This window comes from Vulpes vulpes, chromosome X (assembly GCF_048418805.1).
Source record: "Vulpes vulpes isolate BD-2025 chromosome X, VulVul3, whole genome shotgun sequence".
NCBI classification, from domain to species: Eukaryota; Metazoa; Chordata; class Mammalia; order Carnivora; family Canidae; genus Vulpes; species Vulpes vulpes.
In genome coordinates, this window is record NC_132796.1 from 2,849,650 (window position 1) to 2,866,786 (window position 17,137).

The 17,137-nt window shown below is 40.7% G+C and overlaps 1 protein-coding gene across 1 annotated transcript; it reads left to right on the forward strand.

Moving 5' to 3' along the window:
- The first annotated feature begins 7,187 nt into the window (after positions 1-7,187).
- Positions 7,188-14,402, forward strand: LOC112932383 (odorant-binding protein-like). Its single transcript, XM_026015315.2, has 7 exons — positions 7,188-7,328; positions 7,810-7,949; positions 11,325-11,395; positions 11,896-12,006; positions 12,844-12,945; positions 13,345-13,397; positions 14,211-14,402. The coding sequence occupies exons 1-6, from the start codon at positions 7,251-7,253 to the stop codon at positions 13,365-13,367; spliced, it is 525 nt and encodes a 174-aa protein (XP_025871100.2). The 5' UTR covers positions 7,188-7,250; the 3' UTR covers positions 13,368-13,397; positions 14,211-14,402.
- Positions 14,403-17,137: the final 2,735 nt, after the last annotated feature.

Consider the following 17,137-nt stretch of genomic DNA (forward strand, 5'->3'; position numbering starts at 1 on the left):
TCAACGCCTAGGGTCATGAAGTCGATGTGATACTTGCAGAAACAGTCAGACTGAGGGCTCAGTTGGGAGGCTGCTAACCTAGTACTTGAGATCTAAGATGTGCCGTTCCATTCAGTTTCCCAGAGCAGTGGGCACTGCGATGTGTAAGGAATGGCCATTCCGACTGCAATAGGCAAACTCGTTGATCAGCTCTCTGTGACACACAGGTGTGAAGCATCGAAGACATTAGCAGTCTGGATGCAAACCTTGCTCTGATGCCTGAGCCAGAGTTCAGAGATCTACTCCCAGGAACATAAAATTAGATCTAAACAATCTTTAATACAATAAACAGTGCTTTTAGTTACAGAGGCATAGCCTCCAAATGGGCTGCAGTTTACACAGGTCGAAAGCATCAGTAAAGAATATTATCCTGTCTTTTGTTGGAAGTCACAAACATGCCAAGGGCAATGTTTCATTTGCGCTTTTTGAATAAAAGAGGTATGCATTTGGAGTTCTGACTCTGGTCACAAGAGTATGTCTGGAAATGCTGGAGAGTGAAGTAGATCAATCAATCCTCAACCTTGTGGGCATGTTGAAAGGTGAGCCCCGGCAATAATGTTTTTAAAAAACTGTGAACTCTAACACACATATCCATATACCATCGTGTGTGTGCATGTACATATAGTACATATGCATAAATAGTACGTGTAAAAATTCCACATTTTTACAGATTCCACAGAAATCTGGTAAGAATAGAAGCCAGAATCTGTGTTTTTCTTTTTTTGACCTAGCTTCTTTCACTTTTTCATGAAGGTATGTGTGTGAGACGAATATTAATAAGGAATGGGGTGTTGTCACCACGGATGGTCTAGAAATGAATAATCACAGAAACAATTAACAAAATGATGGCAACCAAGTTAACACCTTAATGAAATGGGTACATTTCCTAAAGACACGTTACCAATGTTGACATAAGAGGACGAAGAATCCTTCCCTAGTCCTTCATCAACTAGAGAAACTGGATTTGCGATCATAATTGTTTCCATAAGGAAGCTGCTGGTCCAGATGTTTTCAGTGTGGATATAGGTATAAAAATAAGGGATATTAAAATTCATAGTCTTTTGTCAGTTCACTAGGAACTCCTATGGGAACCTGCATTCTGGCACATAATTTTGATGAGTGTTGCCGTGGAATAAGTAGTCAAGTGGATGAGGGAAATTAACATCTTAAGAAGAATTTGGACTAAGAATTGAGAGGTTAAATCTCAAAATAAATGCTCAAGTTTGAAATGGTCCATCTATAGAAATGAGGATATCGGTAAATGAAAGCAGCGCATAACACAGCACTGCAGAAAGCAAGTCATGAAAGAAATAATAATATTGAGGGTAAGCTGGAGGTGTGACTACTGCATTCATAAGCACCGGTTCTGTGCACGGTGTTTGGAGATATAGTTTGTTTCTCTCTGTGTCTGTCATTCTATCACTACCCAGAGCTGATCAATGAACAAAGCAGGGGCTGGGATGTCAATCCTCCCTGCCCCATACAGTTGAAACTCTGTGCAATTTCTGAGTCCCACAGAACTTACCTACTAGCAGCCTACTAAGGACCAGAAGCCTTCCCAGGAACATATACAGCTGAGCAACACATAATGTGTATGTATCACGTACCAGATTCTTGCAACAAAGTAATCAGGGAAACGAAAATGTGATTAAGAAAGGCATCAGGAGAACACACTGAGTGTATCACACAAAATCCATGTGTGTGTGGATCCATGTACTTCAAACCCATGTTGTTCCAGGGTCAAACGTCTTTCTATTCACTTTCTTGTTAATCAGGGCAACCTGGCTTCCCACAAGGCCTTAGCTTAGAGTGAGGACTTCAGGATCTACAGCAGCACCATTAGTGGTAGAGGCAGGGAGCCGCTCTGTGAAGCAGAGGACAAACAAAGGGAGAGCGTGATTATGAAAGGAGTAGAGTGGCGATCCTCGATGTGGAAGGAGGTTCTCCCGTCGGTCACCAGGGGCTGCCTCGAAACAGTTAGGGGCTGCCACAATAGGAGCAGAGGTTGTGGGATTTCTAGGGTAGAGACCAGGGATGCCTAACATGTTACAGGATACAGGACAGCATCCCGGCAAGAAAGAGTTATGCTATCCAAGGTACTGAGGAACACTGAGGTTGCGAATCTCCAATAAAGGCACCAAAGAGCATGCAGATATTGAATGAGTATAAGATTTAAAACACCTCCTAATTTCAGCACTTACAATGCACAGGATCCACTGCAGTTCCTCAAGTGTTAAGCAATACACGGGGATTAAAAATGTTTGGTTTGTGTGTTGTAATGAGGATTAATTGGATGGGCCAAAGGCACAAAGGTGTGGCAATGAGGAAAGAAAAGGATATTTACAGGGTGGAGGATACACACGTGATCTATTGCAGTGAGTGCATGTGGTCAGACCATGGCATGAGTTCCAATTCATGTCCGTCCTAGTTCTATCCACGACATCTAGCGGTCTGCTCCTAGAACAACATCTACAACGTAAGACCAACCTTGGTAAAGAAATTGGATTTTCCAAAAGTTCATTCTGTCACACAAAGCCGACATCAAGTCCAAGTTTAGAATGTTGCAATTGGAAGCATGTGAGAACCAGCCCTGGACGTTGATTTCATACGTTCCTCAGCCACGGGGAAGCATGGAAAGCTGCTTAAAATTATATCAATTCTTTCAAAATCTTCTGTCGATTATTTGTTCAACATAATCAAATCTGCCTTTACCTAAACACGCTTCTTAAGTATTCAGTTGTTCTCTTAGATAACGTGTTGTAGAAGTAGGACCTGCTTAGTTGAAACCCTCCACATTACTAAGAGAATGATTAAAGAGGAGCAAAACTTTCAAACCCACTTGAACATCACCTGAGCTTTAGTTGAAGTCAATGAGGGCATCGGGACAGAATTCTATACGCATCCTTTAAACTAACTGCCAATAATATTCAAACACCAATGCTGTAAAAGTCTTGGGCAAATGCCTAAATGTTTTATTTCTATGGAAATCAATGTACAATGTTGTGTTCTCAGGTTGGTCGGGAAGGTAGTTTTAAAGTATGAATATGCAGCAAGGGGATCTAGTTGGAATATGATGATAGAAATTCGTGTGCAGGGCAGCCCAGGTGGCTCAGTGGTTTAGTGCCACCTTCATCCCAGGGCATGATCCTGGAGACCCAGGATGGAGTCCCACGTTGGGCTCCCTACATGTAGCCTGCTTCTCCCTCTGCCTGTGTTTCTGCCTCTGTCTCTGTGTCTCTCATGAATAAATAAATAAAATCTTTAAAAAAAAAAAAAGAAATTCATGTGCGATGCTGTTCAACTGCCTCAATGGTACCTCTCTTGTTGTTTCTTTTTACTAAGAGATGGTATGTTTTGGTTGTGTATGGCTTCCTGACATTAAAATGGTTTATTTAGATGTAAGTTTAGACATTGGTTTCAATAATAGCTGTAGTAGACAGTGGGGTAGCACAATTCTTGCAAAATTCACTATGAGACCTCGTGAGGAGCTAGGAGAGGGCTGGAGCCCACCCCCTGTCATATGCCTACAATCATGCAACGAGGAACTTTGCTCTCATTAAGCAACTGCTTAGTTTGGGGGCAAGTCCTGCTCAAATTTAGGTGGGTTCGGAACAGTGTAAATCTGCATCAGCTGAAGAAGCGGAAGATGTTTTAAAAAGTTTCGCTACTTAACTACTGGTGTGGGGGCCAATCAACTGAGGAATACGCGGGCTGCAGAAGCCATATTTTCCGATGGGGCAATATCACTAGAATGCAATAATTTATCACTTAAGATCGACAACCAAACGCAGGACTTTTCACATTTGTCTGAAAGGATAAACGACATAAGAACCTGGCTATCAAACCACGAACAAGGAGAGTATGCTGAAAACAACAAAATCCTGATGAAAGAATTCAATGAAGCCCCAAAGAAAAGGAGAGTCCTCTCATGTTCCGTGGACTGGAAGACTCAAAATAGTAGAGCTATTTCCTCGTCAAATGGCTGTTTAGATTCCACACAAGTAGACTTCCGTGGAATTGCCAGCAGTGACTTTGGCTCATCGAGACAAGTTTATCTTACATTTTATAGAGGAAGCCAGAGATCTAGACTAGATAGAGAGCAATGCTGAAAAGGAAGGATGAAGTTGGAGGACTCACGCGACCTATGCTTAGACTTTTCTGTAAAGCTACACCAAGTAATAGAATATGCTATTGTGGTAAATAGGCCTACACTTCAATGGATAGAAGAGGAAATCTAAAAATATGCTCACAGAAATATACCCAAGTGTTACAGAGAAAGCGATTAAAGGAAAAAATAACAGACTTTTCAACAAATTCAGGGAGAGGGATTGGAGAAAAACATTACATCTGAATGCAAACCTTACACCGTATGGAAAAGTCAAGTCAGTTTCATCATCTTTACGAGTTTTGAATTCGCATGCAGTACATCTGAAACTAATATTATATGTGAACTGTGTTTCACCTAAATTGTTTTTCAGGGTAAAACACAATAAACTCAATATAGATCATAAATATGGTAGTCAAGCAAAATTACATCACATTTTTAAAAAGATTTTATTTATTTATTCACAAAGACACACAGAGAGAGAGAGGCAGAGACACAGGCAGAGGGAGAAGCAGGCTCCATGCCGGGAGCCTGACGTGGGACTTGATCCTCGGACCCCAGGATCACACCTGGGCCATAGGCAGGCACTAAACTGCTGAGTCACCCAGGGATCCCCTACATCACTTTTTATAAGGAAATGTGGAAGAAAACCTTAGGACCGAAGTCATTGAAAGAGTTTGCAGAATTAACACCAAAAAATGACAATTTAAAATACATTCCTCAAATGATCCAGCAAAAAAAAAAAAAATGTACTATAAGCAACAGGCTTTAGAAAATATTTGCTCATCCCACAAGTGACAAGGACATGTTATCCTGAGTGTGTAAAGAATTCTCTAAACTCAACAACAGGTAAACAACCAAGAAAACGCAATCAGAAAAGGGGCAAAATACTCCAATATACATTTCACCAATACAAATGCTGTAGGAGATAGGCCAATCACCACTACACACCTATTAGAATGACTAAAACAACAAATACCGATAACACTTAAACCCGGTGAACAAGCATCAACCTGGGTAGAAATCTCAACTGAAACAGCCACTCTGAAGATTAATCTAGCAGTTTCTGGGTATTTAAGCCAAAACATATTATATATTCTAGCAATCGTACTCTTGTAAGTTTGTCCCCTTAAGGGGAAAAGGGGACACTTAAGTTTACACGTAAGAAAGAGTGCGATCTTGCCATTTGCAACAGTGTGGATGGAGGGAGACAGAATTACACTAAGTGAAATAAGTCAGAGACACATATCATAGTTTCATTTTATTTTTAAAATTTATTATTAATTAATTAATTGATGGATTTTTAGTGGAGTTCAATTTGTCAACATATAGTATATCACCCAGTGCTCATCTCAAGTGCCCCCCTCATTGCCTGTCACCCAGTCACCACAACCCCCAGCAAACCTCCCTTTCCATTACCCCTTGTTTTCTTCCCAGAATCTAAAAATAGAATGTATGAACAAACAAACCCAAAGCAAGAAAAGGCCCATAAACACAGCGACCAAACTGGTTGTTCCCTGAGAGGAGGGGTTGGGGGATGCGCAAAAAGGGAGAAGAGGAGTGGGAGGCACAGGCTTCCAGTTATGGCATGAACACGTTCAAGGGTGAACACGTGCCAAGTCAGGATAACCCACGTGTAGGATTTCATAAGTTGAGGAAATAAATTTTGTAAAAAAATAGTACAAGGAAGTATCTTCTTTGAGTCTCTGGTTCAGTATAACATGATTTAGGGTATCTTTGTAATACCAGAATTTAATCTAGGGGCACCTGGGTGGCTCAGTGACTGACCATCTGCCATTGGGTCAGGGCGTGATCCCAGGGTCCTGGGAGAGAGTCCTGCATCGGGCTCGCAGAGGGGCCTGCTTTTCCCTCTGTTTATTTCTCTACCTCTGTATTTCACATGAATAAATAAATAAATAAATAATCTCTAAAAAGTAATCTAAATACTTTTAGTAGGTTTTGTGGTTTATGGTTTTAAAGTGAGAGAAATGTCTCTAAAGAAGTTCAAAGTTGCACATGTGCGTTCCTCTAAGATTTATTATCATTTTGTTTTTTGTCCTTAGCTCTTCCACTCACCTTGAAGATACTTGGGGGCATAATTTGAGCTAGAAACTACTTTTAAAATATCCTATTCCATGACTGACCAATTCTTACCCCACGGCCCACTCATCCTTTTCCATAAATGACCAAATGTGAGCAGAGGATTGCAAGATCCATGTTGTTTTCTTATTTTATTTTATTTTATTTTATTTTATTTTATTTTTTATTTTATTTTATTTTTTCTTATTTCATTTTAATAGCCTGTAAGGATGAGGGGCAAGTTCGTTCAGTGTTGACTAAACTGACCATGGTAAGAGCTTCCTAAAAGACTCGTGTTTTATCGACTGGTTTTATTAAAAGGTGTTAAGGACAAGGTAAGACCTCTTTTCTCCAAACTAAATACTTTCCTATGTGCTTTCCATAGATAATACCTGATGTTCATTAGAAGTTCAGAGGGACAGACATGCTCAGGAGACTGCACACCTTGGCCACTAAAAAAACACCACGGTGGTGTCACTCCCAGCTCACGCACTTCAGTGATTTGGAAAGACAGGGCGACCAGATGTTGCATCTTTGCATCTTTGCATTTGCATTTATGTGTTTACACGTGCCAATGCCCACATGTAGGTCTCCGCATCTTTCCCCAACTAATAAGGAGCAGGTGTGCTGGGGCAGGAAGGTCATCTCCCTGAAACTCATTCAAGAAAAAGTGACAGTGATGTTTGGTTTTTCCAAGACTGACTGAGAAATGTATCCACGTGACAGGAGATATGCAGGCTTGAGCCAAACAAGACTAGAGGTGGAGGAGATTCTAAATGTCGTTTCTAGAGATACAGGAGAGAGGTACAATATGTCCCGGGTCTGAGACACCCTTGGGATACATCGTTGCCAACCAGGATGTTTATGTTCAGTGTTGCACAATGATCTCGTGTGAAGAATGACAAGAAGTCAAACATTGCCACATCCATAGACATATAGTATATAAAGCGATGAAAACTGAGAATCTCGTCAACAGGTAACCTAGCTCTGAGCTTCTGCAGAGGAGGAATCGAGAGCTGCCGGAGATATGAAGATACAACTGTTGTGTCTTGCACTCATTTTGGCTAGTGATGCCCAGCTACCCCTTCCTAATATACTGACACAGGTATTGTGAACACGCTGACCTGCTAAGGTGGTCTTTATGTGTGTGTACGTGTGTCTGGTTTCTGTGGGGAGGGGACTTTAATATGTATATCCAAATGTCTGTACTCCAAGGTTAGCCGTCTACTTGAAACTCAGAATGCCTCTGTTAATCGTGTCTTTATATATTCTACTGGACGTGTTCCCTGTGGTCTAGTAATTGCACATTTCTATATTTCTCCCGTAGTATAAGAGAGAATGTGTATCAGCCAATGAGCTGTTGGGGTTGAGGCCTGCAGTTGATAAGAATGGTTATGCTCTTTTAGGAATATGTCGATTTGTGGTTTTGCTGTTGGCTTGGGTTGTCCCAGTATTATATAAATTGTGTGTTGTTCAAAAAAGTTAGCTCTGTGCTGACGCAAAAGAGAAAGGAGAGCCATGATGGCCGATGTTGGAGAAAATTTAAAGACACTGAGGAAAGTTACTGATGGGAACTTTGCTTTTAGGTTTCAGGACCATGGAAGACCTTGTACATATCATCCAACAACCTTGACAAGATTGGTGAGAATAGCCCGTTCAGGGTTTATATGAGAGGTATCAATGTGGACATACCAAGACTCAAAATGTTATTCAATTTTTATGTCAAGTAAGTAAAAATAACATAGACTAAAATTGCCTGTAAATGCTTGGCCCTCAGGGGGCATCTGATTCCAGGTTTGCAGTGAAATGTCAGGAGTGAAAGGGTGTGATGGTCTGAGTTCTTTATTAAGTTAGTACACCTTGTTGTTTAAAGACATGGTTCTCATGCTTCCGTGACCGTAGGGTTCCTGACTTTGCCTTTAACGCTGTGTACCCTAAAAACTACCAAGTAGTAATTTTTAATCATTATTACATTGCTAAATTCAGCAGAGCCTTTGTTGCTCCAAGTTATTCATAAAGAGACCAGTACATTGTAGGCATGTGTTAAGAACTCAGAAAACTAAGAGAAGATGAGGAAACTTATTTGTTCTTGTTGAGCTTCATTGGTCAAAATAGAGCCCGATAGAGATCTGTAAACTAGTATCAACACTACATGAGAGTGAAGACGGGGTGGAATGAGAGCAGCCAGAAAAGGCCAACGACTGCATGCGGTGAGTTCAAAGAACACTGGCACAGGGCAGGTGTAGGCCCCTTCTGAAGGTGGACTGGGATGTCCAAACAAAGAAGGAGCAAGGGGACAGACGCTGGCACCCAGATCAATGGAAAGGGCCTGAAATCAGCGAGAAAATTTGAGCAGCTGCACACATCTCTCTCTGTGTCTCTGTCTCAGATGGACACACATCCTTGAAATTTATTGCTATATTGAGGGTAACTATAAGCACATACTTTGACGACTCCATCTACAAATACCAATCATTTCATACCAACATTTCAGTTTCCTCAGAAGGTCCCGAGAAGTCTACAATGAAGCAAGAGGGATCATTTAATGCAAATAAATGGAGAGCGGCCAGACGCACCAAATCTTGCAAACAGTTCCATCGGCCACAAGATTAAAACCTGTATTTACCTTGGAGGTGGAGAGTTAACTGTTACTTTTGACTGTTTGCTGTCCTTTGATTCCAGATAGATCTGGGCTGCTGACCGGTGCTACCCTAGGAGGTCAAAAAGGAGGCAGTATAGAGAAACAGCAAAGTTTGCAAGGCAGGGGACTCAAGCAGAAAACAAGATGTGAAGTATTGCAAGGCTGAGAAATTCCTGGGCAAACCTACTGGCTGGAGGACTGATGCCAGGAAAGGCTTGAGAATAAGGAGAGAAAGGTGTTCGTCTGTCAGGTTGGGGGAGAAACGGGAACAGGAATAAAAGGGAGGATGATGTTTCTAATGATATATATCAAAAACCATGCCGTATAAGAAATGGAATGAAGTCTGTTTCTGAGGACCGAAGTCGTAAAGCTGTAAGTGGGCTCCAAGATGTCACACACAGTAGAGACAGACTGTGAGGAACGAAAAACCGAAAGGATGAGCATTAAGACATTGAAATAAGAGGGTTATGTTTGGAGGGATGCATTTATAAATGTACACATGTAACTGATGACGTATAAAACATGTAATTTTGTTTAATAATCTGTAATAATTATATACGTGCCTGCAGTGGAGCCAGCATTCATTTAAAAATACTCGAAGGCTTCCCCAAGTTAGTGGTGGAAGAATCTGCTGTATATGATACATAATGAGTATAATAACGCGTGCAATGTTAGGTGATTGTCGAACTGATTATGATAATACAAAGGACACTGGGTGTATATGTCATATATGCAGGAAATCAAATTGCACACACATCCTGTCTCAACAGATACATAAAGGATGGTCTACGATATACAATACGGCTGGTTATAGGTCATATATACAGATAAGCAAATTAAACAGACCCTATTCCAAAAGATAAATCTGTTAGGTTTTCTTTCTCTTTCTTTCTTTCTTTCTTTCTTTCTTTCTTTCTTTCTTTCTTTCTTTCTTTCTTTTTTTTTTCTTTCTTTCTTTCTTTTTCTCTTTCTTTCTTTCTTTCTTTCTTTCCTTTTCTCTTTCTTTCTTCTTTCTTTCTTTCTTTCTTTCTTTCTTTCTTTCTTTCTTTCTTTCTTTTTCTCTTTCTTTCTCTTTCTTTCTTTCTTTTTCTCTTTTTCTCTTTCTTCTTTCTTTCTTTCTTTCTTTCTTTCTTTCTTTCTTTCCTTCATGAACACCTTATCACCTTTTTGGTCCTGTTTACATTTTTTGTGTCCGTCTGCATTTAGTGACTTGGCGTGTAGCCTCTGCTTCTGCAAGGTTTCCTGAACCGCAGCGTACACACGATTCTGGGCTTCTACGTGAAGGATAGTTCACTCATTTCTCACATACGTGTGCACGTACCGACCTTTTGAGGCAACACGTGAAACATTTCTCTTTGTGCAGAAAACCTGCTTCTTCCCTCTGCATTAACTTTCCACCCATGTGGGCACGCAGAGAACACCTGACGTGCTTTTCGTCCGCTGCTCCAGAACTTCACACAGAGGAATCACTCACCGTGCTTTTTCTTTCCTCCTGTTCTCTTTGCTGCCCAGGGGGTTTTTAATATTTATCGCCACGGCTCCCCATACACGGTAATTCTTTCCATTGCCAAGTGAAAGTACTCCGTACAGTAACAGTGTGTCCGTGGATGCCAAATGAAAGTACTTGTACTTCGTACAAATAACAGTGTGGACGTGGATAGTTTTTCCACTTTGGGGTTATTTTGAATCAGTCTGATAGGAATAGCTGTGCGGGAATGTTTGGGTTGACGCGTATTTGCAGTTCTCGTGAGTTGTGTGCAACTGGTGCATCACAGTACAGGGGCACCTTAACCACAGGAAACTCAAACTGTTTGCTAACGGACAGCGCCTTTTGGATTATCGCCCGTAATAAAGCAGATATTCAATGGCAACACGGTCTTTCTGAACCCTTCTATTGACATTGTCTGATTTTACCCAGTCCTGTGAAAAGGAAATGGGATGTCACTGTGGTTTTACTTTGCACGTCCCTAAGGACCCTTGCTTGGACCACGGTTTCCTGTGGCCATCTTCTGTGACATATCTGCTCAAGAAATTGCCTCATTTTAGTTGGATTGTTTCCTCTTTTATTATTTGTGCTGTATGCATTCTTCCTTTTTTTCCAAATATACGTTTTCGTCATATATACTCACAGAGACATGAAAAATTGTTTCTTATGTATGTGACATATATATAATTGTTGTATGTAACGTACATAAAGTTTCCATATATAACAAATGTGTATCACATGTATTCATCTATTCTTATCTGTGTCTCTATATCAGACCAGTAGGTAGACAAAGACATCCTTGTGGGGTGATATTTGATCCTGGAAAACCTGTTTCTTTTCTTTCCAATATCACACTGTGTATAGGCACTCAGTGATGCCTCATGCAGGGCCTTGTAGGATTGAAACAAAGAAAATGTTGACCACGGAACAAAGTTGGTTTTCATCCATCCACTTGAAAATTTTTTGTTTTTAAGGGTTGACGGAGAGTGCGTTGAAAAGTCTGTTGGGGCATCAATAGGACGAGACAATCTTATCAGTGCTGATTGTAAGTACAAGCGTTTTATCACCAGTGTCTTTTTAAATAACATTGTCACTTTCTTTACTCTTACATGACCTTTCCATTTGCCTGAATCATCAATGTTCTCTTGTTTAATTTTCTTCACTTTGTAAACCTTTTAAACCTAGATTTGGACATGGCAAAGTTAAGGGAGAGAAACAGGTCTTCGGGAACTAAGCATTGTAACTAGATAATATAACTAGAGAGAGTTGTCTCAAATTGTAACTAGAAAACATTTTAGCAACACTGGGAGGTGTGAAATGGCTTAGTGCACGTGTGAAATATTTAATTGCACGAAGGCAATGTGCCCCCTATGCTCCTTGATATGATTGTCACGTTCACTGAGCTGTTGAGGGGACGTAGACACCAATACAAGACTGTTGAGACAGTATGCTAACTACACCTTGGGAAAGCCAATCTCAATAAGTTAACCAATGTGATATATAAATTTTGTCTAGACTATACATACATACTTTTGTCTCTTACAGATAATGGTGGCAATTATTTCCGAATTATTGATATGACCCCAAATGCTCTCATAGGCTATGATGTCAATGTGGATAGCAAAGGGAAAATCACAAAACTGGCTTCATTGATGGGTATGTACTACGGCTGACAATTGTCGTGGCCATACAACACATCCACTGTTGGCATTTTCATTGAGAAAGTCAGTACATACGCACATTACTAATTAATCTGCAAAAAAACCTAAGTCTCTAGGTGCATTATGTCAAGGATCCTGGAATTATTCTAAAACACAAATGTGGAAACAAGGGCTGGTAGCTGTGGGAGCTGTGGGAGCTCTAAAATCACCAGACATTTAAAAACAAGTCGCAATTATTAAAATTGAAGATGAAAAGAAATTGAGTTTATAAGAGATAGTTTCCTAACAGGTCAACAAATTTCAAGTCTCGACTCACACAGTCCCTGAGATGGGTGCTGTGGCCTCTGGGACAGTAGGTGTCAATTTAGAAATAGGCATCTGAGAACTGTGGTTTTAATGAAAAACAAACCAACCAATGAAGCTGTCTCCCATTACTATGGGTGACACGGCTGCTATTGGTCTGGAAGGTGAGACCCGTCCTTGCAGTTGCTTTGGGTCCAGAAGCAACGTGCATGTCAGATCTAGGTTCTGAGGCACAGGCCGAGGTGCAGTCGATTGGATTTCTTGCTGGATTGGGTCTAAGATTCATGGAGTTCCTACTGCGTCCCTGGAGACCTGCTGCTGATGCTGGACAGTGCACGGCTGTGCAGTTGGACAGGGTTTCACGGCTCTTACCCACCAAGTCAGGCAGCTGACGTTGCCACAAGGGCAATGGTCATTGTTTGAGACTCCGTGAAAGACTAGATGTCCCCATAAGTGATTCTCGTTCTGTATTCAGAAATTCTTAAGGTTTCTAACGGGCATTTTCCACTTTATGCATGCTGATTTCCAGGCAGAGGAGCTCATGTTAATGAGGAGGACATTGAAAAGTTCAAGAAGCTGAGTAGAAAAAAGGATATTCCAGAAGAAAACATTATATACTTAGGCGATACTGGTAATGTGACTCCCGATATATATTTTCTTGAATCTATCCTTCACTCGATACATAGCTCTGCTCAGGAAAAAAAAAGCTCAATCTCACCGTTCTCTTTCATGAATGATGTTGTATAAAACCTACTATTGAAAAGAAGAAATCCGGGGTGCCTGGGTGGCTTGGGTGGTGACGCATCCGATTCTTAATTTTGGCTCAGGTCATCACTTCTGGGTTGTGTTGGAGCTCTGCATCAGATGCCACACTTCTGCCTTGCCCTCTCATCCTCTTCCTCCTTGCTCTTTCTCTAAAATATTTTTGAAAAATCTTAAGTTAAAAAATAGAAGAAATTCTTACAAACATTGGGAAATGGTCGTGATTGGTTCTTCCTTTTTTCACCTTTTGTATTTGTTTTGTTCCCAGACAACTGTCCAAACCATGAATAACAACAGTGACGCCAACTCCCCCTAAATATTGTAAGTAACAACGGCCTGTCATGAGTACTGCTATGTCAACTAACCCAATAGTTAAGTCAGTAGAGAGCATTTTCCGTTCCAAGAACTCATACTGTTTACCTTGAGTCCGTTGAGGTTGCACATCAGATGGTGTGATGGATGTTAAAAAGCAGTTACGGGGTCAATGCAGCATCATGCAGGGTCATGCCAATGATAGTCATTCAGAGAGAAGCATTGGAGACAGAAGTTAGCAGGGATGACCGAAAAACGTTGGAGAGCCTCTACCCATGCGGTGTACCACATGCCTTTAAGGCATATTCTCCTGCAGAGGGTGATTTCCTTGCAAGGTGATTTTTGAACTTTCTAAAGTCAGGTGAGCCACAAACCACGATGATGGTATAACCTGAAGGTTGCCTTGTGTCACTGCTCTTGGGAAGCAATGGAGGATACAAGAGCAAATGGTTAGCTTCCAAGCCACATATAACATCCTGAAGCCACAGAGCTTCTGAAATTGGAAAAGCAGAGTGTGAGTCCATCAGAGATCCTGTGTAATCATTTTTGATGGGCCACCTCCATGAGCATGCATTCTGAAATTATCCAGGTCCTGGCAGGGATCTGCATCATGAAAGGTCCCATCCAATGTACATCCACAAAAAAAAAAAAAAAATTCTCATGGTTCTTCCTATATTGTAAGGATGGAGAGTCTGAAGTTTCCTCGGGCCATGTGTGCTGGGTTAACCTGAACCCTTGACATTATAATCCTTGAGGCCCACTGTCGTAGGCTATTATACAGTCAACTCACTTGAACCTTCTGTCCTGTTTCCTTCCCTCTAGCTGTGTCACGTGTCGTCTTCTTCATGGAATGAGGATCAACAGTAGGAAGAAAGCACTCCTTATTTCTGCTTGGCATCATCTCTCATTCTTGATAAACATGTTTTCCTTTTGCCATTTCATCTCTCTAGCTACCATTCAGATTCTGTTTGGTGTTACTGGATTTCATGTGATTTAATAAATTGACTAAACATGTGTTCTGTATCCATGATTTTGTGCAGATAGTCAGTTATTTATAAATACCCAAATATCCACTTTCAATATAACTAACTATCCAGGAACGTATGGGTATAATAGGATCAATATTCCATCAGGGACAATTTACACTAGGACTAAAGTGCTATAGCGGTGTCATGAAGAGAGGGAGAAAGAGATCTAAACCATCGAGAAAGAGGAAATTCTGATGGATATATTTACTTAAAGGGATGAGGCAGTCTGGTCAAGAAAATGTTCCCTAGATGCATCTAATCCACCACAAGGGAAGGGCATGGGTGCACATCACTGAGATTTATACTGAGACTGTCCTGCACGACATGAGTCATAATCCAGGGGAAATGCCGACTCTCACAACACCATCACCTATGATCCTGATGAGAAGAACTGATATTTCTTTACAATAAGATTGTCAGTCATCCAAGGTGGGGCAGCAGCTGAGACCTGGTCAATGCCGAGGGTCATGAAGTCGATGTGATGCTTACAGAAACAGTCAGACTGAGGGCTCAGTTGGGAGGCTGCTAACCTAGAAAACCTGAGAATTAATAACCTGAGATCTAAGATGTGCCGTTCCATTCAGCTTCCCAGAGCAGTGGACACTGCCATGTGTAAGGAATGGCCATTCCGACTGCAATAGGCAAACTCGTTGATCAGCTCTCTGTGACACACAGGTGTGAAGCATTGAAGAGATTAGCAGTCTGGATGCAAAACTTGTTCTGATGGCTGAGCCAGAGTTCAGAGATCTAATCCAGGCCCCAGGAACATAAAATTAGATATAAACAATTTTTAATAGAATAAATAGTGTTTTTTACTTACAGAGGCATAGCCTCCAAATGGGCTGCAGTTTACACACGTTGAAAGCTTCAGTAAAGAATATTATCCTGTCTTTTGTTGGAAGTCACAAACATGCCAAGGGCAATGTTTCATTTGTGCTTCTTGAATAAAAGAGTGTATGCATTTGGAGTTCTGACTCTGGTCACAAGAGTGTGTCTGGAAATGCTGGAGAGTGAAGTAGATCAATGAATCCTCAACTTCGTGGGCATGTTGAAAGGTGAGCCCCAGCAATAATGTGTTTAAAAAACTGTGAACTATAACACACATACCCATATACCATCGTGTTTGTGCATGTAATATATACACATACATTTTAAGTCATAAAAACTACAGAAATCATGCAAGAATAAAAGTCAGCATTTTTTGGCCTAATTTCTTTCTCTCTTTCATAAATGTCTGTTGCAAGACCAATGTTAATAATGAAAGTGGGTTTGTCACCACAGACATTATAGAAAAGAATAATCACAGAAAAGTATTAAAGTTTTGCCAACCATTTAACACTTTGGATGAAATGGGTACATTTCTTGAAAGACAGGTTACCAAAGTTGACACAAGAGGAAGAAGAATCCTTCCAGAGTCCTTCATCTACTAGAGAAACTGGATTTGCCATCATAATAGTTTCCATAAAGAAGCTGCTTTTCCATAAGATTTCAATAGGAAAGCCTTTCAAACACACAAAGAACAGAAGGTCACTGAATTCATAGGAATTTTTCAGAAAGACAAAAGAAGACTCTTGTCCCTACTCATCCTATGAGGTCAGCATAACTGAAATCCCCAAAGTTCACAGACTTCCAATAGGCACATGAACATATGAGTTCATATTAAAATATCTCCCGGGATGCTTGGGTGGCTCAGTCAGTTAAGCTTCATATACATTGTTTTGTCTCAGGTCATAATCTCAAAGTTGTGAAATTGAGCCCTGTGATGGGCTTCTGTGCTCACGGGGAATCTCCTTGAGGTTCCTCCCTCCCTCTTCTCCCCGCCCCACCACCATCTAAAGATAAATAAATTACTATTTCAAAAAAATATTTCCCATCCCAACTTATACATTTACGTCCCCTAGCCAGTATTGGATACTCTCATGTGATTGGTATAAATTCTGCGTGACACGTACACACGCATTGTCATGAATACACACAGATAGTAACATATTGGAGTGCAGTCTTTGTTTTACAAAACATGAGAAAATACAAACAGTATCCTACTTATGTTTTCTACCCAGGGAATAATAATTTTAGATATGATCCATATGTTGATTCACTGAGATCTAATTTATCATTTTTAATGTCTTCCATTTTCTATTTTTTCAAAAGATTTTATTCTTGAGAAAGAGAGAAGAGAAAGAGGGAGAGACACAGGAAGAGGGAGAAGCAGGCTCCATGCAGGGAGCCCCATGTGGGACTCAATCCCGGGACTCCAGGATCATGCCCTGGGCTGAAGTCAGGCACTAAACTGCTGAGCCACCCAGGGGTCCCTCCATTTTCCATTTTGACTGTGTCCTAGTCACCAGAATGTTAAATTTACCTTTAAATCTTTTCATGTTACAAAGAACAAAGCAGCGAACAATTTTTATATGTATCAATAAAACTTTCTTAAATGGAAAGGCCTTACCAATGTGAATGCACACTGAGAATTGTGATGCACGCTACCAAGTTAACCTCTCAAAACACCATTGCATGTTGCATTGTGAGCTCCCAGCATGTTCTTCCCACAGATCATCATTGAACTCACTCTTCCAACTACCATCAGAGCTTTGCTCAAAACCCTTCCCTAGGGATCTAGTGTGTCCTTCCCAAAGTGAATTCTAATATACTTTATATGCCAACTGGGTTTTAAAAATTTCTTCATCCTAGAACCTAGGAACAGGTTATGTATTTGGCCAT

Bases quoted from the DNA above. Each gene is read 5' to 3' on its own strand.
- LOC112932383 (XM_026015315.2), top strand. From the start codon at position 7,251: ATGAAGATACAACTGTTGTGTCTTGCACTCATTTTGGCTAGTGATGCC. The intron at 11,396-11,895 runs GTAAGTACAAGC...TGTCTCTTACAG, and splicing joins CAATCTTATCAGTGCTGATT to ATAATGGTGGCAATTATTTC. The intron at 12,946-13,344 runs GTAATGTGACTC...TTTTGTTCCCAG, and splicing joins TATATACTTAGGCGATACTG to ACAACTGTCCAAACCATGAA.